This window comes from Schistocerca piceifrons, chromosome 2, assembly GCF_021461385.2.
Source record: "Schistocerca piceifrons isolate TAMUIC-IGC-003096 chromosome 2, iqSchPice1.1, whole genome shotgun sequence".
Taxonomy (NCBI): domain Eukaryota; kingdom Metazoa; phylum Arthropoda; class Insecta; order Orthoptera; family Acrididae; genus Schistocerca; species Schistocerca piceifrons.
In genome coordinates, this window is record NC_060139.1 from 1,090,927,570 (window position 1) to 1,090,946,139 (window position 18,570).

The window sequence follows — 18,570 nt, forward strand, 5'->3', positions numbered from 1 at the left end:
CGCTGCACACTACTTCACCGTTGTCATAAAGCAACCTTTAGTGAAGAAACTACAATTGGAGGTAAAATAAATTGAAGTGGCCTGCAGATGGATGCCACAACCAGTCGGCCGATTGAGACGTCATGCGCGGCGTTGTACATCGTCCGTGGTCTACCCAACAAACCCACGTACGACTCATTGTCAGTTACTAAATGTTCAAATGTTCAAAAAATGTTCAAATGTGGGTGAAAACTTATGGACTTAACTACTAAGGTCATCAGTCCCTAAGCATACACACTGCTTAACCTAAATTATCCTAAGGACAAACACACATACCCATACCCGAGGGAGGACTCGAACCTCCGCCGGGAACGTTAGTTACTCATGTCGCGCTCTAACATGGGAGTCCTGGTACAGTGTTACAGTTACACCATCCACATTTCTGACGATATGACCCTGTTGTACCAGGTAAGCTACGGCGCGCTTCTGAGCAGCAAACAGATGTGTGACGTCGTTAGCGGTGACTTCCTGCATAGGCTGCACGAGAAATACGCCCCCCCCTCCCCCCCACAAAGAACTTGTGACGTCACACTACTCGCCTTCTCCGCCATACTTCGGAAATGCTTCGCGCAAGGCTCAAGGGAAATCAGTATGTCAGTGAAAACGTACCCACTATAAATCTCAGCTTCGCCGTGTGCTACTCAGAGGGTGCATGCATTTAAATGCACAGTTAAGAATTATTAAACTCGTGTGCCATTATTACTGGTTCTCCGTAGAGACTGCCGCTGGCATTCATAAGAACTGCAGTGTGACGTGTTGTGACGTGCTCGCCGCCGCCTGTACTTCTCGTGGGCCTCGTTCCTGCAGTAATGACGTCACAATCGCGTTTATTAGGCACGTTTCGCTCACTTGAACGAATGTCAGACAGCAGCCTTGCTATGCTCTCTTCATCCATTACGTCGACATTATTCGGCTCATTAAAAATTCAAGAAGAATTTAAAAACTCTAACTGCAGGGTAGGTGCTGATATCACCGAACAATTAGTTTAATAAGTCTCCGCTGCAAAATGCTGATGCGAATTATTTACTGAAGAATGGGAAGACTGGTAGAAACCGACGTCGGGGACGATCAGTTTACGTTCTTGGGAAATGAAGGATTACGCGACGTAATGCCGATTCTACAGAATGGCTTAAAAGATGATTTAGAAAGTGTTAATGATGATGAGGTCCCATACTCCGAAGAGCGTAGGGGCCGATGTGGGAACCCGCACCGCCGTACCAGGCAAGGTCCTAGCGGAGGTGGTTTGCCATTGCCTTCCTCCGACCGTAATGGGGATGAATGATGATGATGATGGACACACAATACCCAGTCCCCTGTCGGTAATTGAACCCGGGCCTGTAATATTAGTAATTTTCGCCTCACAAACATTAATATATGCTCAATAGTAAACGCCTGATGGCCTAAAGTTATCGAAAAATTGTAAAGTAAAAGAAATGAACCATCGCATAGCAGCGACAGAATCTATTAGTCTTTATCTTTGCCGTTCTTGCGCGGTGCCTGTAAATCTCTATGTACATGTATCGATTAATGGTATAAAAAAGAATTCTGTTGTTTCAAGACAATGAGGCTTTTGGCGCCTCACCTTTTACTGTTTGTATTCCATGAGAGGCGGACGCGGACTTGCTGCGTTCCGCAACTGTATTTTATATTCTATGTGAAAATATTGAGTGAAAATGCTAAATGTTATTTTTTTTCAATCAGAAGCATGTAGTTGCTGGTAACTGATAACGAGCAGACAGCATCAATAGGACATTTTGACTGTTATGTATAAAATATTTAACCACTATGGTCATCTATTGTAATTTAATATGAAAAGGTACATAGCATTAAAAAAAAGTGTGTTACATGTAAGTGTGCTTATTTTAGTAAATTAACCTTGATTATTTCCATCTCCTCATTCAATCAATTGATAATTAATTTGTGTTAGTTTATCACCAGAAATTACGATCACGCTGATGGGCCGAACGCAGCATGAGGCAGAAGGAACATTATCGTTTTCCTATTATTTCTGAGCCAATTTTTTTTAAATTGTGTTGTGTTGCATTTCTTTTAAAGTCCATAAATCTTCTGGTCCCTTAGTGTTGATCCGGGTATGACTACATCGCGAATATAAAAATGCACAGAAATGATAATGTTTCTCTCATTCAGGTATTTAATGCTCAACGTATGTTATTATAATAGTGTAATCTGTAGTGGACTGACCGGACAGCCAATCCACGGTGACGGGTAACAACCGAAAGGCACGCGTTTAACTCACGCAAGCTGGCGTGAGTTCTGGAACAGTTAAAGGACTTGAGTCTAGTAATTAAAGTACGTAGTTGCTTGAATACTTAACTTTAATCCACAATTGGTGAACATCTCTCGTTACTGTACATGCTTCATTAGATACATAGCAAAGGATAAATGGCGCCTTGCTAGGTCGTAGCAATTGACGTAGCTGAAGGCTATGCTAACATCGTCTCGGCAAATGAGAGCGTAATTGTCAGTGAACCATGGCTAGCAACGTCGGCTGTACAACTGGGCGAGGGCTAGGAAGTCTCTCTAGACCTGCCGTGTGGCGGCGCTCGGTCTGCACTCACTGACAGTGGCGACATGCGGTTCCGACGTATACTAACGGACCGCGGCCGATTTAAAGGCTACCACCTAGCAAGTGTGGTGTCTGACGGTGACACCACATAATCAATCCCTGATTCTGTTGCCAAGTAGCCCACCAAAATATTCATTTTTCGACTTTTTTTTTAATATAAAATAACCATTCTTTTTCTTTTTGCCCCCCCCCTCCCCCCAATACCAACGCTACAGGTCCCCTGTGTGGTAGGCGGTAACGCTACCGCTACGCTACGGAGGCGGACTTTAGAAAGTAAGCAATGGTTAAAAAGGCAGTTATACCGGTTTTAAACCTGTGCTCGATGTTGTTTAATTTGCACATTGAGCAAGCGGTAAAGGAAACTATGGAAAAATGTGCTAAAGAAATTTAAATGGAGGGAAAAGGACTCAAACCTTAAGGTTTGCCAATGACGATATAACTTTGTCAGAGAATGCGAAGGATTTAAATGAAAAGAATAACGGAATGGAAAGTGATATAAGGTGAAAAATAAGGGAAATAGAAAAGAGTCCTATTAAATTATGCTGGGGGAATCAGATTACGAAATGAGACACTGCAAGAAGTGGATGAGTTCTGCTATTTGGGTAGGAAACTAATTCACAATGGAAGAAGGAGGAAGAAAAACGAAATGTGAAAAAGAGAAATTTGTTAACACCGAATATAAACTCAAGTCTTAGGAATTCTTTTCTGAAAGTATTTGTCTCTTACCTGAATTAAAGCTTTGTATGGAAGTGATGCATTAGTGACAAACAGTTCAGACAAGAAGAGAATAAAACCTTTTCAAATGTAGCATTAATAAAGAATACTGAACATTAGAAATCAGATAAATAACTAAGAGGTAGTGAATAAAACAGGGCAGATAATAAAAAAGGCATCAAACTGATAATGGATGATAGTGTGGTGACTAAGAATTGCAGATGAAGATAAATGCACGACTGCACGACGAAGGTACACTGCTGTAGTTACGCGGAGTTGAACAGGCTTGAACGGAATCGACTAACATGGAGATCTGCGTCAAACCAGTCTTCGGACTGAAGCTCACAATAACGAAACGAAATAAATTTTCCGGAAGACGTGGAGGAGGAACAATCCCCACTGATTGGCTAAACGCACTTCTTTGGTCCAGAGAATGAGATTTTTGGGCATTTGCAAGTTCTATCACTTAGCTGCCATGCTCCCCAGTGTACAGACGTGATCTCCACGCAGTCTGAGGACTCAGTGGTTCGGTTTAGTGGTTACTTCTTGAGTCTTGTTGATAATGCTGCATGAGTAAAGAGATCTCCTCAGTGGCATACACAATACTTGGTCCAGTCACATTAACGTGACGACCCATGAAAAGTCTCAATCACATTTTGCAGCGCGAATCGCAGTAAAACGACCAGGAAGAGTGTGAATGGGGTTCTGGAAGTTACAGACAGGGATGTGGAACCATGGCGTGGCCAGTTGCGCTAGGTGTCTCGACTGAGGGTCTATGGTGCTAACGGCCCTATCGAGGACGTCCCACAGATTCTCGATTGGGTTTAAATCCGTAGAGTTTCGTAGTAACGGAAGCACAGTAAACTCGTCCCGGTGGTCTTCGAACTACGCACTTGCACTGCGAGTCGTGTGACACTTTGCATTATCCTGCTGGTAGATGCCATCATGCCAAGGAAAATCTAACTGTATGTAGGGGTGGACATGGTCCCCAATTATAGATGCGTATTTGTGCTGATCCACTGCGCCTTCCAGGATGACGAGATCAGCCAGTGAACGCCACAGAAACATTAACCTACCCATAAAACTCCCTTCTCCGACCTGGACGCTTTCAACGATTGTTACAGGGTCTACGCACCAACGGCCACCTGTCCAATGGAGCATAAAACCTGATTCATATGGAGAGGTCGTCTGTCGCCATTTAGTGGACGTCCAGTTGCGGTATTGTCCTGTAAATTCCAGGAGTCAATATGGGTGCATGAATCAGGCCCTGCTGTGGAGGCCCACACGCAGTAATGTTCACTGAACAGTTGTTAAGGATACACAGTTGACAGCCCCTTGCTTCCTCTGGACAGTCGGTTGCTCAACAGTTCCACATCTATTCGCCTCTACACAACCCCTAGCCGTCGTTAACCCCTGTCACCTACGGCTTGTGATGCACAAGTGGCTCTAAGTCGTTTTTGTATAGCGCCATTTTACCATGCATGGTATATTTTAACCACAGTGGTACAGAAACACCATGCAAACTTATCCATTTCGGAAATGCCTCCACCCTTGACCCTAAAGCCAATGATCATGTTCTTTTGGACCGTGAGGTAAATTACTTCGTTACCACAGTATGACAACAACTGCACTGATTTCCGCATCTCCCCCCAGTACGTCTTATATGCCCTCCACCTAGTGCTGCCACTTGCCGTACTTGAATGGTTATTGCATGTCGATATCGAATATAGTTTGTTGTAATGTTAACGTGACTGGACCAAGCATGTCTCAGGAAGTTGCACAATATAGCACGTGTTACGTAGTACTGTTGATGGTACTGACATTTATCGTAATTTTCCGTTCCGTTCGGGATACGTGTAAGTGCGATGTAAATAAGTGTACTTCATTTGAAATGCAAACCAGCGCTACTCCTTTTGGCCGGATACCATTGGCGATGTTCATCTCTATGAAGTGGTAACGTATCACGACAGGCCTATGGTTGACCCCCAACAACAAGCATGTCCTTAATACTGTGACCAACAACTTTTATTTTACTCTTCTGACTTTTACATTCAAGCGCTAGCACAGCCTTAGGTATCAATATTGTAATTTCTGTGTTCATTTATGTCGTCAGTCTCTGCAGCTTGAGTAATTATATGCGACCTCTCAATCAGAGTGCGACAAATGTGTTGAGTTCGCTGGAGAAGCTGAGAGCGTGTCGTGTCTCGTACATCAGTAGACGCCGCTAGTAGCATTCGTGACGTCATGGATTGGTCTCCTGAGGCACTCTTCGGGTTTGGGATCCTGTAAAAAATAGTAAATGTTAACTTCCTCCCCGTTAAAGCAAATACAGGCTACTCATGAACGTTCATACAAGGTACTGTTCGTGAAAGTGCTGAATATTTCACAACACAGTACTGCCAACAGAAAAGTAACACATGAAACATATAATTAGCGCATCGCATACACGATCTGATCAAAAGTGCCCAGAGACCTATCAGTGTACATCAACGTGGGGTGTGTCAACCCTTCGCCATTACGACGTACTGAACTCTGCTGGGTACACTTTCAGTGAGGTGTCTGAATGTCTATGCAGGACTGTCAGGCCATTCTTCAAATGGTTCAAATGGCTCTAAGCACTAAGGTAATTAAGATCTGACTTAGAACAACTTCAACCTAACTAACCTAAGGACACCATACACATTCATGCCCGGGGAGGATTCGAACCTGCGACCATTTCAGCAGCGCGGTTCCGGACTCAAGCGTCTAGAACCTCTTGGCCACAACGGCCGGTGACCATTCTTCCTCAAGAGTCGAAACCAGAGAAGATAGTCATCATGGACACTGAGTTCTGGAACGAGATCGACCCAAAGATGCTCCACTAGGCTCAGGTCGAGACTGTGGACGCACCAGTCAATTTCAGGAAATATTATTGTCCATAAACCACTGCCGTACTATGCGAGTCCAGGCTTTCTCGCCGAATTTCATATATGAAGTCTTCACGCTTTGTCAGCCGAGTAGCATCGTCGTCTCGTAGCAACGTTTCGATGGAATACGTCTCCATCATCTTCAGGCGAAGACTTCGCCTGAAGATGATGGAGACGCATGCCATCGAAACGCTGCTACGAGACGACGATGCTACTCGGCTGACACCCGTGAAGACTTCATACACTGCCGTACTGCTGTATAGATGCTACTGTATGAAATGCTGTGTTGTCTTGCTGATACGAACAGTCATGGTCGACGAACTGTTAGTCTACCACACGCAGTACACAGTGGTTTTTAGTATTTTCGTAAGTACAGTAGAGGGACCACGCTCTAACCACGAAAAACAGCCTAATATCGTAACACCATCTCCTCTCTACTTCACTGTTGGCGCTGCACATGGAAGCTTTCGCCAAACACACTGGATTGTCACGAGGCATGTGTGATTCAACACTCTAAATCATTCGTTTTCGGTCATCCACTGTCCAACTCAAGAGTCGCTTAGCATTAACTACTTATGAGGCACTACTCGACCATAGTACCACATTCTCTGTAACTCTCTGCACGCTGTCACTGTGCTGGCTGGACTACTGGTAGTACTTTGCAACTCACAAGTGATTACTTCCACTGGTTTCATGCGATGTTTCACAACCATCCTCCGCAATTCTCTACGATCTCTGTCTGTCAGTATACAAGATCGGTCTGATCTTGGTTTAGCAGCAGTTGTTCCTTCACGTTTACACTTCAGAATCACATCACCAGCTGTCTACTTGGGCAGCTTTAGAAGGGTTGAAATATCCGTGATGGATTTGTTGCTCTTATGTGACATCTAATGAGTAGCACATTCATGTTCAGAAAAAACATGAAGACCTTGAACGATTAGAGATAAGACGTTCATATTCACAGGATATGTACATTAGTATATTATGCAGAAATTATTAGCATTTGAACCTTGTCAGCCTGTGGTTCAAGGTCAACAGAGATATCGCGGCGCAACACCACCTACCGGTAAAATGTGCCTGCACTTCTCGTTGTCGCTATGAACATAAGGTAATGAATCAATGTGACTTGAGCAGATGTGCAGGATGCCTCGCAGATTTATGCACAAACCATGCCACCAAATCAGTAAGTTTGAATGATGGTGAGAGAGTGTGGCACATCTATCTGGGAAATTGCTGCTCGTGTAGGATGAAGTATTTCAGCCGTGCAACGAGTGTGTCCAGAATGGTTCACTGAAGGCCGTAGAATACGACAAGATGGGTCAGGCCGCACCACCGACACCAGCTCCAGAGAAGATCAACACCTGATCCAAGTGGCACTGCTCACAGGCCTCCGCCCTCCTTGGCGCTGGCACAAGAGTGGATCACTGTAACACGTCGTACACTAGAGTTGACAATCCGTTGCTGTTTATTATGGCATGGGTTACGTGCGCGTCGAGAACTTCTCCACCTACCTTTGATGAATGTGCAGAAATACGCTAAATGGCAATGGTGTACGGAACGACGAGGAATGGCATCAGGCAGTATTTTCGGATGAATCCGGGTTCTGTTTGTTTGAAAATGATGGCGACATTTTGGTTCGCCACAGACACGGGGAGCGGCATCACAGTGGAGTATATCCACACAAGACATACAGCGGTAACCCAAGGCATTATGGTGCGGGGTGCTATTGGGTACAACCACAAATCTAAGGCACTGTAACCAGTGTAACCTACATGAATGGCAGCCTGCAACCTGTAGCCATACCCTTTCTACACAACATCCCAGACGCCATTTTTCAGCAAGGCAATGCATGACCACATGCTGCTGCACGAACACATGCCTTCTTTGTGTCGTGGGATATCGGCCTTTTGGCCTGGCTCCCCATATCACCAGACTTGGCAAACGAAATATGTGGGATATGGTGAAACAACATGTGTAATACTGTGACGTAGTGTCAGCCACCACAGACAAACTTTGGAACCAGGTGAAGGTAGCACGGATGGCTATACCGCAGGACGCCATTCGCGCCTTATGTGTGTCGAGGCCATTATGCATGGGATAAGATATTAGGGCCCATGACGGATCCTGTGCCTACTAAGCAACAGGACACATGCTGAATTCATGCCACTGAAATGCTAATCGTTGGTGTACATGTACATACTAATGTACATGTCCTGTGAACATGAACATCCTATCTCTAATTGTTCAAAATGTTCTGTTTTTTCTGAACATGAACGTACATGTTCGAATCTGAAAAAGGGCAATCCATTTGCCGTGTCCATTTTCATTTAATATGAATTACATTCATCTAATATGATAGCGAGGAGAGAGAATAGTAATGTAAGAGCTTAGAATAGCAAACTGGACTGCAGTATCGATATGGGTAACTACCCATCTTAACTACATTCGAGATGGTGATGGTTTTTTTTTTTCTTTGCTTTCTGACAGCTCCGTGACAATCTTATTTCACTCTTGTTTTACATTCAGGCGCTAGCACAGCCATAGGTATCACTGGATTTTAGACATCAAGACAGCGGACCCGAGCAGTCAGCAGTGACTCTGGTACTGGCAAAAAAAACGGTCCGTAGTGTGATGTGTTGTCAGTGTGCAAGTTGTGTCGCCTGGCGATTCCTGGGGGACTGATTCTATTGTTCGTTTATGACACGTCTCCAGCCTAGCGGCCAAGCAGTGCTGAGGGAAAGAAATTTTATCAGCAGGAGGCTGGCACTTTGCAGTATTCAGAACAGACCCTTCATCAGATAACAAACTCGTGCTTTCCTGAAGAAACATGGGAAGCTGCAAAATAAGGGCACAGCCTCGAGTGCAGTTGTTTGCTTCCCTAGGCCTGTGATGTAAGACTAGCTGCTGGGTGCAAAAACACAGTAGGTAAAATGGCTTGTGTCGTTGACAGGGCAGATTATGGCTAGGAGTGTTTTTTGGAGCAGAGGAGTACGAAAAGCACCCGAGATTTAACGTAACAGTTCTCTTGGCGGGATTTCAGCAAAAGAAACAATTACACCACTGCTGGACTGAGAGTTCTCAATCAACGACTGTCACTCATGTCTTGCATGGTGGGAAGGAACGAGCAGGCTGTTCGATTCAGATAGAAAATTAAGGAGTTCATCGCTGGTCTTGGCGCTGAACAAATCTGTGTAGGCTGTGGCCTCCACTCGAGCAGCCAACTGGGCTTCCAAAGTTCATATTGCCAGCAGCATAAATGTTACCCTCCACTTCCCACCACCACCACCACCACCACCACCAATGCATTAGCGCATGCATGCATTTCTCTGTCAAACAGTCAGGAAAATAGTCCTGTCTTCATTTAGCTAGAAACTCAGGTGTAATTTCAGAACATCAGTTGCAACTGTAGGGCATGTTCTCAACCCTTTCAAGTAACTCTGTGCACACCAGGATCACTAGGTGTAAACCATACTGTGAATTTTTATAATTTTACCTTTAATTTGTCAGATGTGTTTCACATTTGCGTTTTGTTTAAATAAATTAATACGTTGATTTTAAATTATTTTTGTTGACAGTGTCAAGTAATCACATTTCAGCATGATGCAGCCCTTCACTGTAGGATCCACAGCTAGGGCCTTGTCATTCCATCACGTTAGTTAATCCATTTACACACAGTAATTCATCTTGGGTCATGAAGTGGTGTCTAATTAATTTTCTGTGTCAGGTTAACAATTGAAGCACGTAAATTGGCGGACCTTGCCAGGACCAAGCAGACACAGGACATTCTGTGATGCAGTCAGTCTTTTGTTATATTCACATTTGTTGTTTATTAATACTGTTAATAATAGTCGTTACTTCCCTTGTAGAGTAAGTTTGTGATTATTGTAGTCAGGTTTTTAACATCTTCTTATTGTAGTAGCGGAACTTAGAAAAAGTAAAATTTTACCATGAGTGAGAAGTGTGGGCTTTGCCGTAGGTTCGTGAGTAGTGGATTGCGGTGTGAGACTTGTTCGAAGTATTTTCACTGGGGGGGGGGGGGAATGCAGTGGGGAAGCCAGTGGGCATTCTGGTGAGATCATCTCCTGGAACTGCAGGTTATGTACCAAGAGTAAGTTGATAGAGGAGAAGGAGCGTAAGATCTGTGCCCTTCAGGTGCAGTTGAAAAACGCACAGGAGGAGCTAGATAGGATGAGGAGGGAGAAGGGGGTTGGGGAATGGGAGCTGGCTGCTGGCAAGAGATCTGCTAGGAGAAGAAGATTTTCAGATTGTTTTACTATTGGTGTTTACAATAGATATGACCAACTGTCAGAGTCTAGTGGAGAGGAATCTCTAGTAGCTGTAGATGTAGGAAGTATGCAGCAGACCTCAGTAGTTACTGTGCCTAGAACAGTTGCAAAGTCGAAGAGGAAGAAGAAGGTTCTGCTGTTAGGTACTTCTCATGGCAGAGGTGTAGGCCAGCAGTTGCAGGATGTGCTGGGGAGTGAGTACCAGGTCACCAGCATTGTGAAGCCTAATGCATGGTTGGCTCAGGTGACTGTTAACATAGGGGGGTTATGTAGGGATTTTACTAAAGAGGATCAGGTAGTGATTGTGGGTGGGGCTGGTAATAGTATTGGTAGGGATGGGGAGTATAACATAGATGGTGACCTGGAAAAGATAGCCACTCAGACTGGCAACACGAATGTGCATTTCATGGAACTATTTCAGCGTCACGATCTGCCTCATCTTAATACAGCTGTCAGGCGTAATAACATGAGACTTGGGGTTGCGCTGATGACAGAAAGCATGGGTCACATTTCAGTGGTGTCGGTTGAGTCTATCAGCAGGACGGGTTTCGCTAGACATGGTATGGGGAGGGGAGGTTGGCAAAGTTTATAGGTGACAGCATAGGTGGGGTTGGTGGGATCACTCATGGGAAAATCCCTGCAGTAGTGGGTGTTAGAGCTGCACCTTTTTTAGATTGAAGTCAGCTGATAGGTATTCCTGCTTAAGGGAAGTCTCTCTAACAAGGGAATCACTTTTGACAAAGCTTAGGTATCCGAGTAATGAGGGAATTAGTATATTTCATCAAAATATACAAGGTATTAGAGATAAAGTTAGTGAACTGCTTATAGATGTTGTCTCTGAAATTATTCGTATATCTGAACACTTCTTAAATAAGGAAATAATTCAGAGGCTTCCTTTACCAGGATACAGGTTGGCTGGCAGCTCTTCGAGGAGCTCTTTGCGGTGTGGGGGAGTAGCCATGTATGTGAAAAATGGCATCCCATTTGAGTCAATTGATGTTTCAAAGTACTGCACTGAAAAGGTGTTTGAATATTGTGCAGGTGTGGTTAAATTTAACGAAGCTAAACTTCTAACTGTTGTTATTCATAGATCCCCAGACACCGACTTCACAACATTTTTGTTAAAGCTAGAGGAGGTTCTTGGTTCACTTTATAGGAAATACAAAAAGTTTGTTATATGTGGTGACTTCAATATTAATTGTATAAGTGATTGTGCAAGGAAGAGGATGCTGGTAGACCTCCTTAATTCATATAATCTTATGCAAACCGTATTCTTTCCAACGAGAGTGCAAGGGAACAGTAGAACAACCATAGACAACATTTTTGTTCATTCCTCATTACTAGAAGGGCATTCTGTTAGCAAAAAGGTGAATGGCCTTTCAGATCATGATGCACAAATTTTAACTTTAAAAGATTTTTGTGCTGCAACACGTGTTAAATATAGTCATCAGCTGTTCAGGAAAGCTGATCCAGTTGCTGTAGAGACCTTTGTAAACCTTATCAAGGAACAAGAGTGGCAAGATGTTTATAGCGCTGATACAGTAGACGATAAATATAATGCTTTTCTCAAGACTTTTCTCATGCTCTTTGAAAGTTGCTTTCCGTTAGAACGTTTAAAACAGGGTACTAGCACAAACAGGCAGCCTGGGTGGCTGACTAGAGGGATAAGAATATCTTGTAGAACAAAGTGGCAATTATATCAAAACGTTAGAAACAGTCAAAATCTAAATGCAGCAGCCCATTGCAAACAGTATTGTAAGGTGCTTAAAAATGTTATTAGGAAGGCAAAAAGTATGTGGTATGCAGATAGAATAGCTAAGTCTCAGGATAAAATTAAAACCATATTGTCAGTCGTAAAGGAAGTTGCTGGTCTGCAGAGACAGGTCGAGGATATAGAATCAGTGCGTAGTGGGAATGTCCGTGTTACTGATAAGTCGCATATATGTACAGTATTTAATAATCACTTTCTGAATATAGCAGGTGAACTAAATAGAAACCTAGTCCCAACAAGGAATCATATAGCACTCTTAGAAAAAAGTGTTCCGAGACTGTTACCTGAAATGCTCCTCCATGACACTGACAAGAGGGAGATTGAGTTAATAATTAAATCACTAAAGACCAAGAACTCTCATGGATATGACGGGGTATCTAGCAGAATACTGAAGTATTGTTCTATGTATGTTAGCCCAGTTCTCAGCCATATCTGTAACTTTTCCTTTAGGAGTGGTTGGTTTCCTGACCGATTAAAGTACTCTGTAGTGAAGCCACTTTATAAAAAGGGACACATTCATAATGTTGACAATTTATACCTATTTCTATGCCATCGGTGTTTGCTAAAGTTATCGAGAAGGTTGTATATACAAGGTTACTGGAGCATTTAAATTCACATAATTTGCTGTCAAATGTTCAGTTTGGTTTTGGAAATGGCTTAACAACTGAAAATGCTATATTCTCTTTTCTCTGTGAGGTTTTGGGCGGATTAAATAAAAGGTTGCGAACGCTAGGTGTTTTCTTTGATTTAACGAAGGCTTTTGACTGTGTTGACCACAAAATATTACTGCAGAAGTTGGAACATTATGGAGTAAGGGGAGTAGCTTACAATTGGTTCGCCTCCTACTTTAAGAACAGAAAGCAGAGGGTAATTCTCCGCAATATTGAGAGTGGTAGTGGTGTTCAGTCCCAATGGGGCACTGTTAAGTGGGGCGTTCCCCAAGGGTCGGTGCTGGGGCCACTGCTGTTTCTTATTTATATAAATGATATGCCTTCTAGTGTTACAGGTGATTCAAAAATATTTCTGTTTGCTGATGACACCAGCCTGATAGTGAAGGATCTTGTGTGTAATATTGAAACAGTAACAAATAATGTAGTTCATGAAATAAGTTCGTGGCTTGTGGAAAATAATTTGATGCTAAATCACAGTAAGACGCAGTTTTTACAGTTTCTAATTTACAATTCAACAAGAACCGATATTTTGATCAGACAGAATAGGCATGTTATAAGCGAGACGGAACAGTTCATGTTCCTAGGCGTTCGGATAGATAGTAAGCTGTTGTGGAAAGCCCATGTCCAGGATCTTGTTCAGAAGCTAAATGCTGCTTTATTTACCATTAGAACAGTATCAGAAATGACACTTCAACACGAAAAGTAGTCTACTTCGCATATTTTCATACGCTTATGTCGTATGGTATTATTTTTTGGTGTAATTCTTCTGATTCAAAAAGGGTACTTTTGGCTCAAAAACGGGCTGTTCAAGCTATATGTGGTGTAAGTTCGAGGACGTCTTGTCGACCCCTGCCCAAAAATCTGGGAATTCTGACATTGCCCCCACAGTATATATTTTCTTCAATGTCGTTTGTTGTTAGCAATATTAGCCTATTCCCAAGAGTTAGCAGCTTTCACTCAGTTAATACTAGGCAGAAATGAAATCTGCATGTAGAATGCACTTCCTTGACTCTTGTGCAGAAAGGAGTGCAGTATTCTGCTGCATCCATTTTCAATAAGCTACCACAAGAATTCAAAAATCTTAGCAGTCTTAAGTCTAAACTGAAGAGTTTCCTCATGGCTCACTCCTTCTATTCTGTCGAGGAGCTCCTGGAAGAGCTAAAAAATTAAGCAAATTCCAGTGTTACATTTTTGATTTTCTTCATTTAAACTTACGACTTGTCACCTGAATATGTTTTTTTTATATTTCATTTTATCTGTTTCTAATATCGTGTTATAATTTCATGTATTGACTCGTTCCATGACCATGGAGAATTCTCCTTAATTTGGTCCCACGGAACAATAAATAAATGAATAAATCATCTCTCTTATTTACTGTAAATAATTTTGGCAAATGTACTTTCAAATGCAGTTGTTTGAAGTTCATTGCAAGCACACATAAATTACTCAAATATTTTATTTTCAACTTCATGACTATGGATTCTTGGATTCTGTTCCATGTCTGATTGATTATTGGCTTAGTTAATTCAGTCTTGTAATATTTTGGATGGGTTATATGTTTTATTGCTGTGAGTTGTGATAGATTGTGGTGAGGGAAGGTATTAGTCATAATAAGGTTCAGTTTATTAGGTTAAGTATTGTAGCCAATACATAGTTTCAATGAGGACACGAAGTAAGATGCGACTTGAATTGAGCAGGCTAAAAGGAAAACAATAATCTTCATGGACCAGGAGCAAATTACAGGCAGTGTTCATTCAGGAAAGGAATAGCTGATTTTTTCCACGGAACAATCAACTCCGATTTAAATGGTTCAAATGGCTCTGAGCACTATGGGACTTAACTTCTGAGGTCATCAGTCCCCTAGAACTTAGCACTACTTAAACCTAACTAACCTAAGGACATCACACACATCTATGCCCAAGGCAGGATTAGAAACTGCGACCGTAGCGAACTCCGAATAGTAGTGATAGTAACAGTAATGTGATGGAGAGCACATGGCTGCAAAAGAACGAAAATAAAGAGAGTACTAGACACATTAAAGGAAAGCACATTAAAGGAAAGTACGGGGCCTTGCCATGATGTGTAGAAATGGACTAACAATATGCAGTTGCAAAGAAAACGAGAGCAAGGGACTGTGATGACAGTGACTACAGATACTTCATTGTTCACGAAGGTTTTCACCAGACAGATGTACTGAGATGGGTGATGATGGTTTAGGCATCATAGATTTTTCCAAGCAGTTGAGGATTGCCAGATACTAAAAATGAGAAAAGAAGCACAAGAAGCCAAGAAAGAAAGCAAAGATGTGGGAGAAAATATACGAGACGACATCAAGATGTATAGGGGAAGATGAAGGAAATTAGGAACTGGCTTAAGATGCTAAGAAGCTAGCTCAGGAGCCAGAGACCAAAGCACAAAAAGCCGAGAAGATAGCAATAAAAGTGAAAGCGGAATGCAGGCAGACAGTAAAGGAAAGTCATGAGGCGATGAAGAAAATATCCAACAGAGTTGAAAACTGGGGTTATCTTTGGATGTAGAGAAGGGTCAGTCGAAATTTAAGGAGGGTCAAGGAATTATAGAGAAACAGGTTGATAAGATGGAGGAACACATTGGAAAACTTGAGGACCTTGTCAACAAAAGGACGCAGGGAGCAACAAATCTGTTAAAGTTCTGAATCGTTAAAAATGGATGAAATTTTTGGAAACTGGGTGCAGGATTTGATATGACAACCCTGATATAAATTGCGTAAATCGAAGAGGTAGAGACATATTCAAGAAATTATCAACACATGTAAACAGAAGAGAATCAAAGAGGTAAATAAAAATCATAGAAGTCTGGAATGCTAGGTCAAGGTTGCAAGAACCCGTTCCAAGTGAACCACGCAGTTGTGTGCCACTAAGCAGAAATTAGATTAAGGCTCATTCATAGAATTTGTAGATCTGAAAAAAAAAGCTCTGACAATTTTAAATGATGCAAGATGTTCGAAATTTTGAGGAAAATAGGGCTAAGCTATAGGGAGATACAGGTAATATACAATATGTAAAAGGATCAGGAGGGAGTAATAAGAGTAGAACATCAAGTACAAAATGCTTAGATTAAAAAGGGTCTAACACAGGGCTGTAGTCTCGTGCCCCTGCTGCTCAATCTATTCACTGAAGAAGCAATAGCCGGCCGGGGTGGCCGCGCGGTTAAAGGCGCTTCAGTCTGGAACCGCACGACCGCTACGGTCGCAGTTCGAATCCTGCCTCGGGCATGGATGTGTGTGATGTCCTTAGGTTAGTTAGGTTTAAGTAGTTCTAAGTTCTAGGGGACTTATGACCACAGCAGTTGAGTCCCATAGTGCTCAGAGCCATTTGGACTATTTTGAAGAAGCAATAACGTGAATCAAAAAAAGGTTCAAGAATGGAATTTAAATTTAAGCTGAAAGGATATCAGTGATAAGATTCGCTGATGACATTTCTATCCTTAGTGGAAGTGAAGTAGAATTACAGGGTCTGCTGACAGCAATGAACAGTCTACCAGTACAAAACATGAATTAAGATAAAATCAAAGAAAGATGAAAGTTATGAGAAGCAGCAAAAATTCGAACAGTGGAAAATTAAACATCAGGGTCAGTGATCATGAAGTAGATGAAGTTAAGGAATTCTGCCACCTACGCAGCAAAGTAATTCAAGATACATGGGGCAAGCAGGACATAAAAATCAGATGAGAACTTGCACTAAAGTCATTCCTGGTGAAGAGAATTCTGCTAGTATCAAACATAGACCTTAATTTGAGGAAGAAATTTCTGCGAATGTACGTTTGGAGCAAAGAATTGTATGGTACTGAAACTTGGACAGTGGGAAAATTGGAAAAGAAGAGACTCGAAGCATTTAAGATCTGGTGCTACAGAAGAATGTTAAAAATCAGGTGGACTAATATGGTCTGGAATGGGTTCTCCACAGAATCGATGAGGAAAGGAATATATGGAACAAACTGACGAGAATAAGAGAGAGGATAGTAGGACATCTGCTAAGACACCAGGGAATAATTTCCATGGTACTAGATGTCTGGAGGGTAAAAATTGTAGTGGAAGATAGAGATTGGTTGCAAGTGCTAACCTGAGATGAAGAGATTGCACAAAAGAGGAATTCGTGATGGGCTACACCAAACCTGTCAGAAGATTGATGACTCAAAAAAAAAAAAAAAAAGGCAGAAGTCACACTCATAGTGGTAGTGAATACCACTATGGACATAGCAAAGTGGAAATTCTCATGGCGAAGTCGAATGGTAAAAAGAAAAACTAATGCATTAGAAAGTCAGGGTATGCGTAAGTGGAAAGGAGCCTTTTAGTTTCAAGTATTCTATAGAAGTATGGTAGTTTTGGAATTGTAAAGACAATGACAACATGATTCACCCGAAGACTTCAAAATTTAACAAGTCATTACCACCATCGTGGCAGTTAGTATACAAATCTGAGTTTGTGTGCAGATACCTCTAGGAACTGTGGCAAAAATGATTTGAGGACATGCTGCAAATTACTCATCCTACTAGGAGTTTATAGATGCCTTCTTGTCGAATTATTATTTCTGTGAGACACAAGAAATGATAAAACATAAAATAAAAATAAATGTCGTGTGACTAAGGCCTCCCGTCGGGTAGACCTTTCACCGGATGCAAGTTTTTCGATTTGACGCCACTTCGGCGACTTGCGCATCGATGGGGATGAAATGATGATGATTAGGACACAACATCCAGTCCATGAGCGGAAAAAATCTCCGACCCAGCCAGGAAGCGCACCCGGGCCCTTAGGATTGACATTCTGCTACTGGGGGCGGACATAAGATGATTATATGTGAAGATTACACTGGGTCCAGTTTCAGAAGCCCAGACAAATTCTTAAATGCCGTATTGATGAAGAATCGATTTTTAGATGTTCCATGCAATCCGGGGGACATTTTCCGATATTGTTCCGTGAAATTATCGTCAGATTACCAATACGTTCTGGTGTGGAGATGCAACTAAAATACACAAACCTCTATAAACACTTCAGGAACTGGAGTGTACATTCCATGAACACAATATTAGGGAGAGAAGATGAAGGCAGGAGAGTAACTTCAACAGACCTCTGCATTGCCACTAGCATAATAATTACAATAACAGGAATGGGTCTTTGGGAGGTGGTTATCAGTTCCATTGCATGTTAGGGGGAGCTTATGTGGGCAATTATGGACTGCAGAGAAGAGACCGTTATAGTAGGCTGTGATCCACTCAAAATGGAGCAGCTGCCAATTGAAATAGAGAACGGCCAGAGATTATCGAACTTAGGCCGCCAAGGCCGCGAAGTGACCAACATGGGTACAGCCCATCAGGACGATGACTGAATGAAGATGTGGGAGAGGCAGAGTTTACACTCATGCGCACTTTGCAAACAGCCAAATAAACATATTAATGTATGAAGACTCATCGTAAATGCGATTAGAAGAGGAGGAGGCAACGAAGACAAAAGACATCCATCCCGCAGTTAAAATCACGATAGTGGATATGAAACTAAGAGTAATTATGAATAGTGGGAGCCATATTTCAGCGATAGCTGAGACAGCATTTAAGAGGTGCA

General features: G+C 42.3%; 1 protein-coding gene across 1 annotated transcript in view; it reads right to left on the reverse strand.

Annotated features, from left to right (window-relative positions):
* Positions 1 to 5,343: 5,343 nt before the first annotated feature.
* Positions 5,344 to 18,570, reverse strand: part of LOC124777327 (gamma-interferon-inducible lysosomal thiol reductase-like) — a 123,304-nt gene continuing 110,077 nt past the window's right edge. Inside the window, exon 6 of the mRNA XM_047252686.1 lies at positions 5,344 to 5,623. Within this exon, the coding sequence (XP_047108642.1) occupies positions 5,552 to 5,623 (72 nt within the window). The 3' untranslated portion in view covers positions 5,344 to 5,551. The remainder of the gene's footprint in view (positions 5,624 to 18,570) is intronic.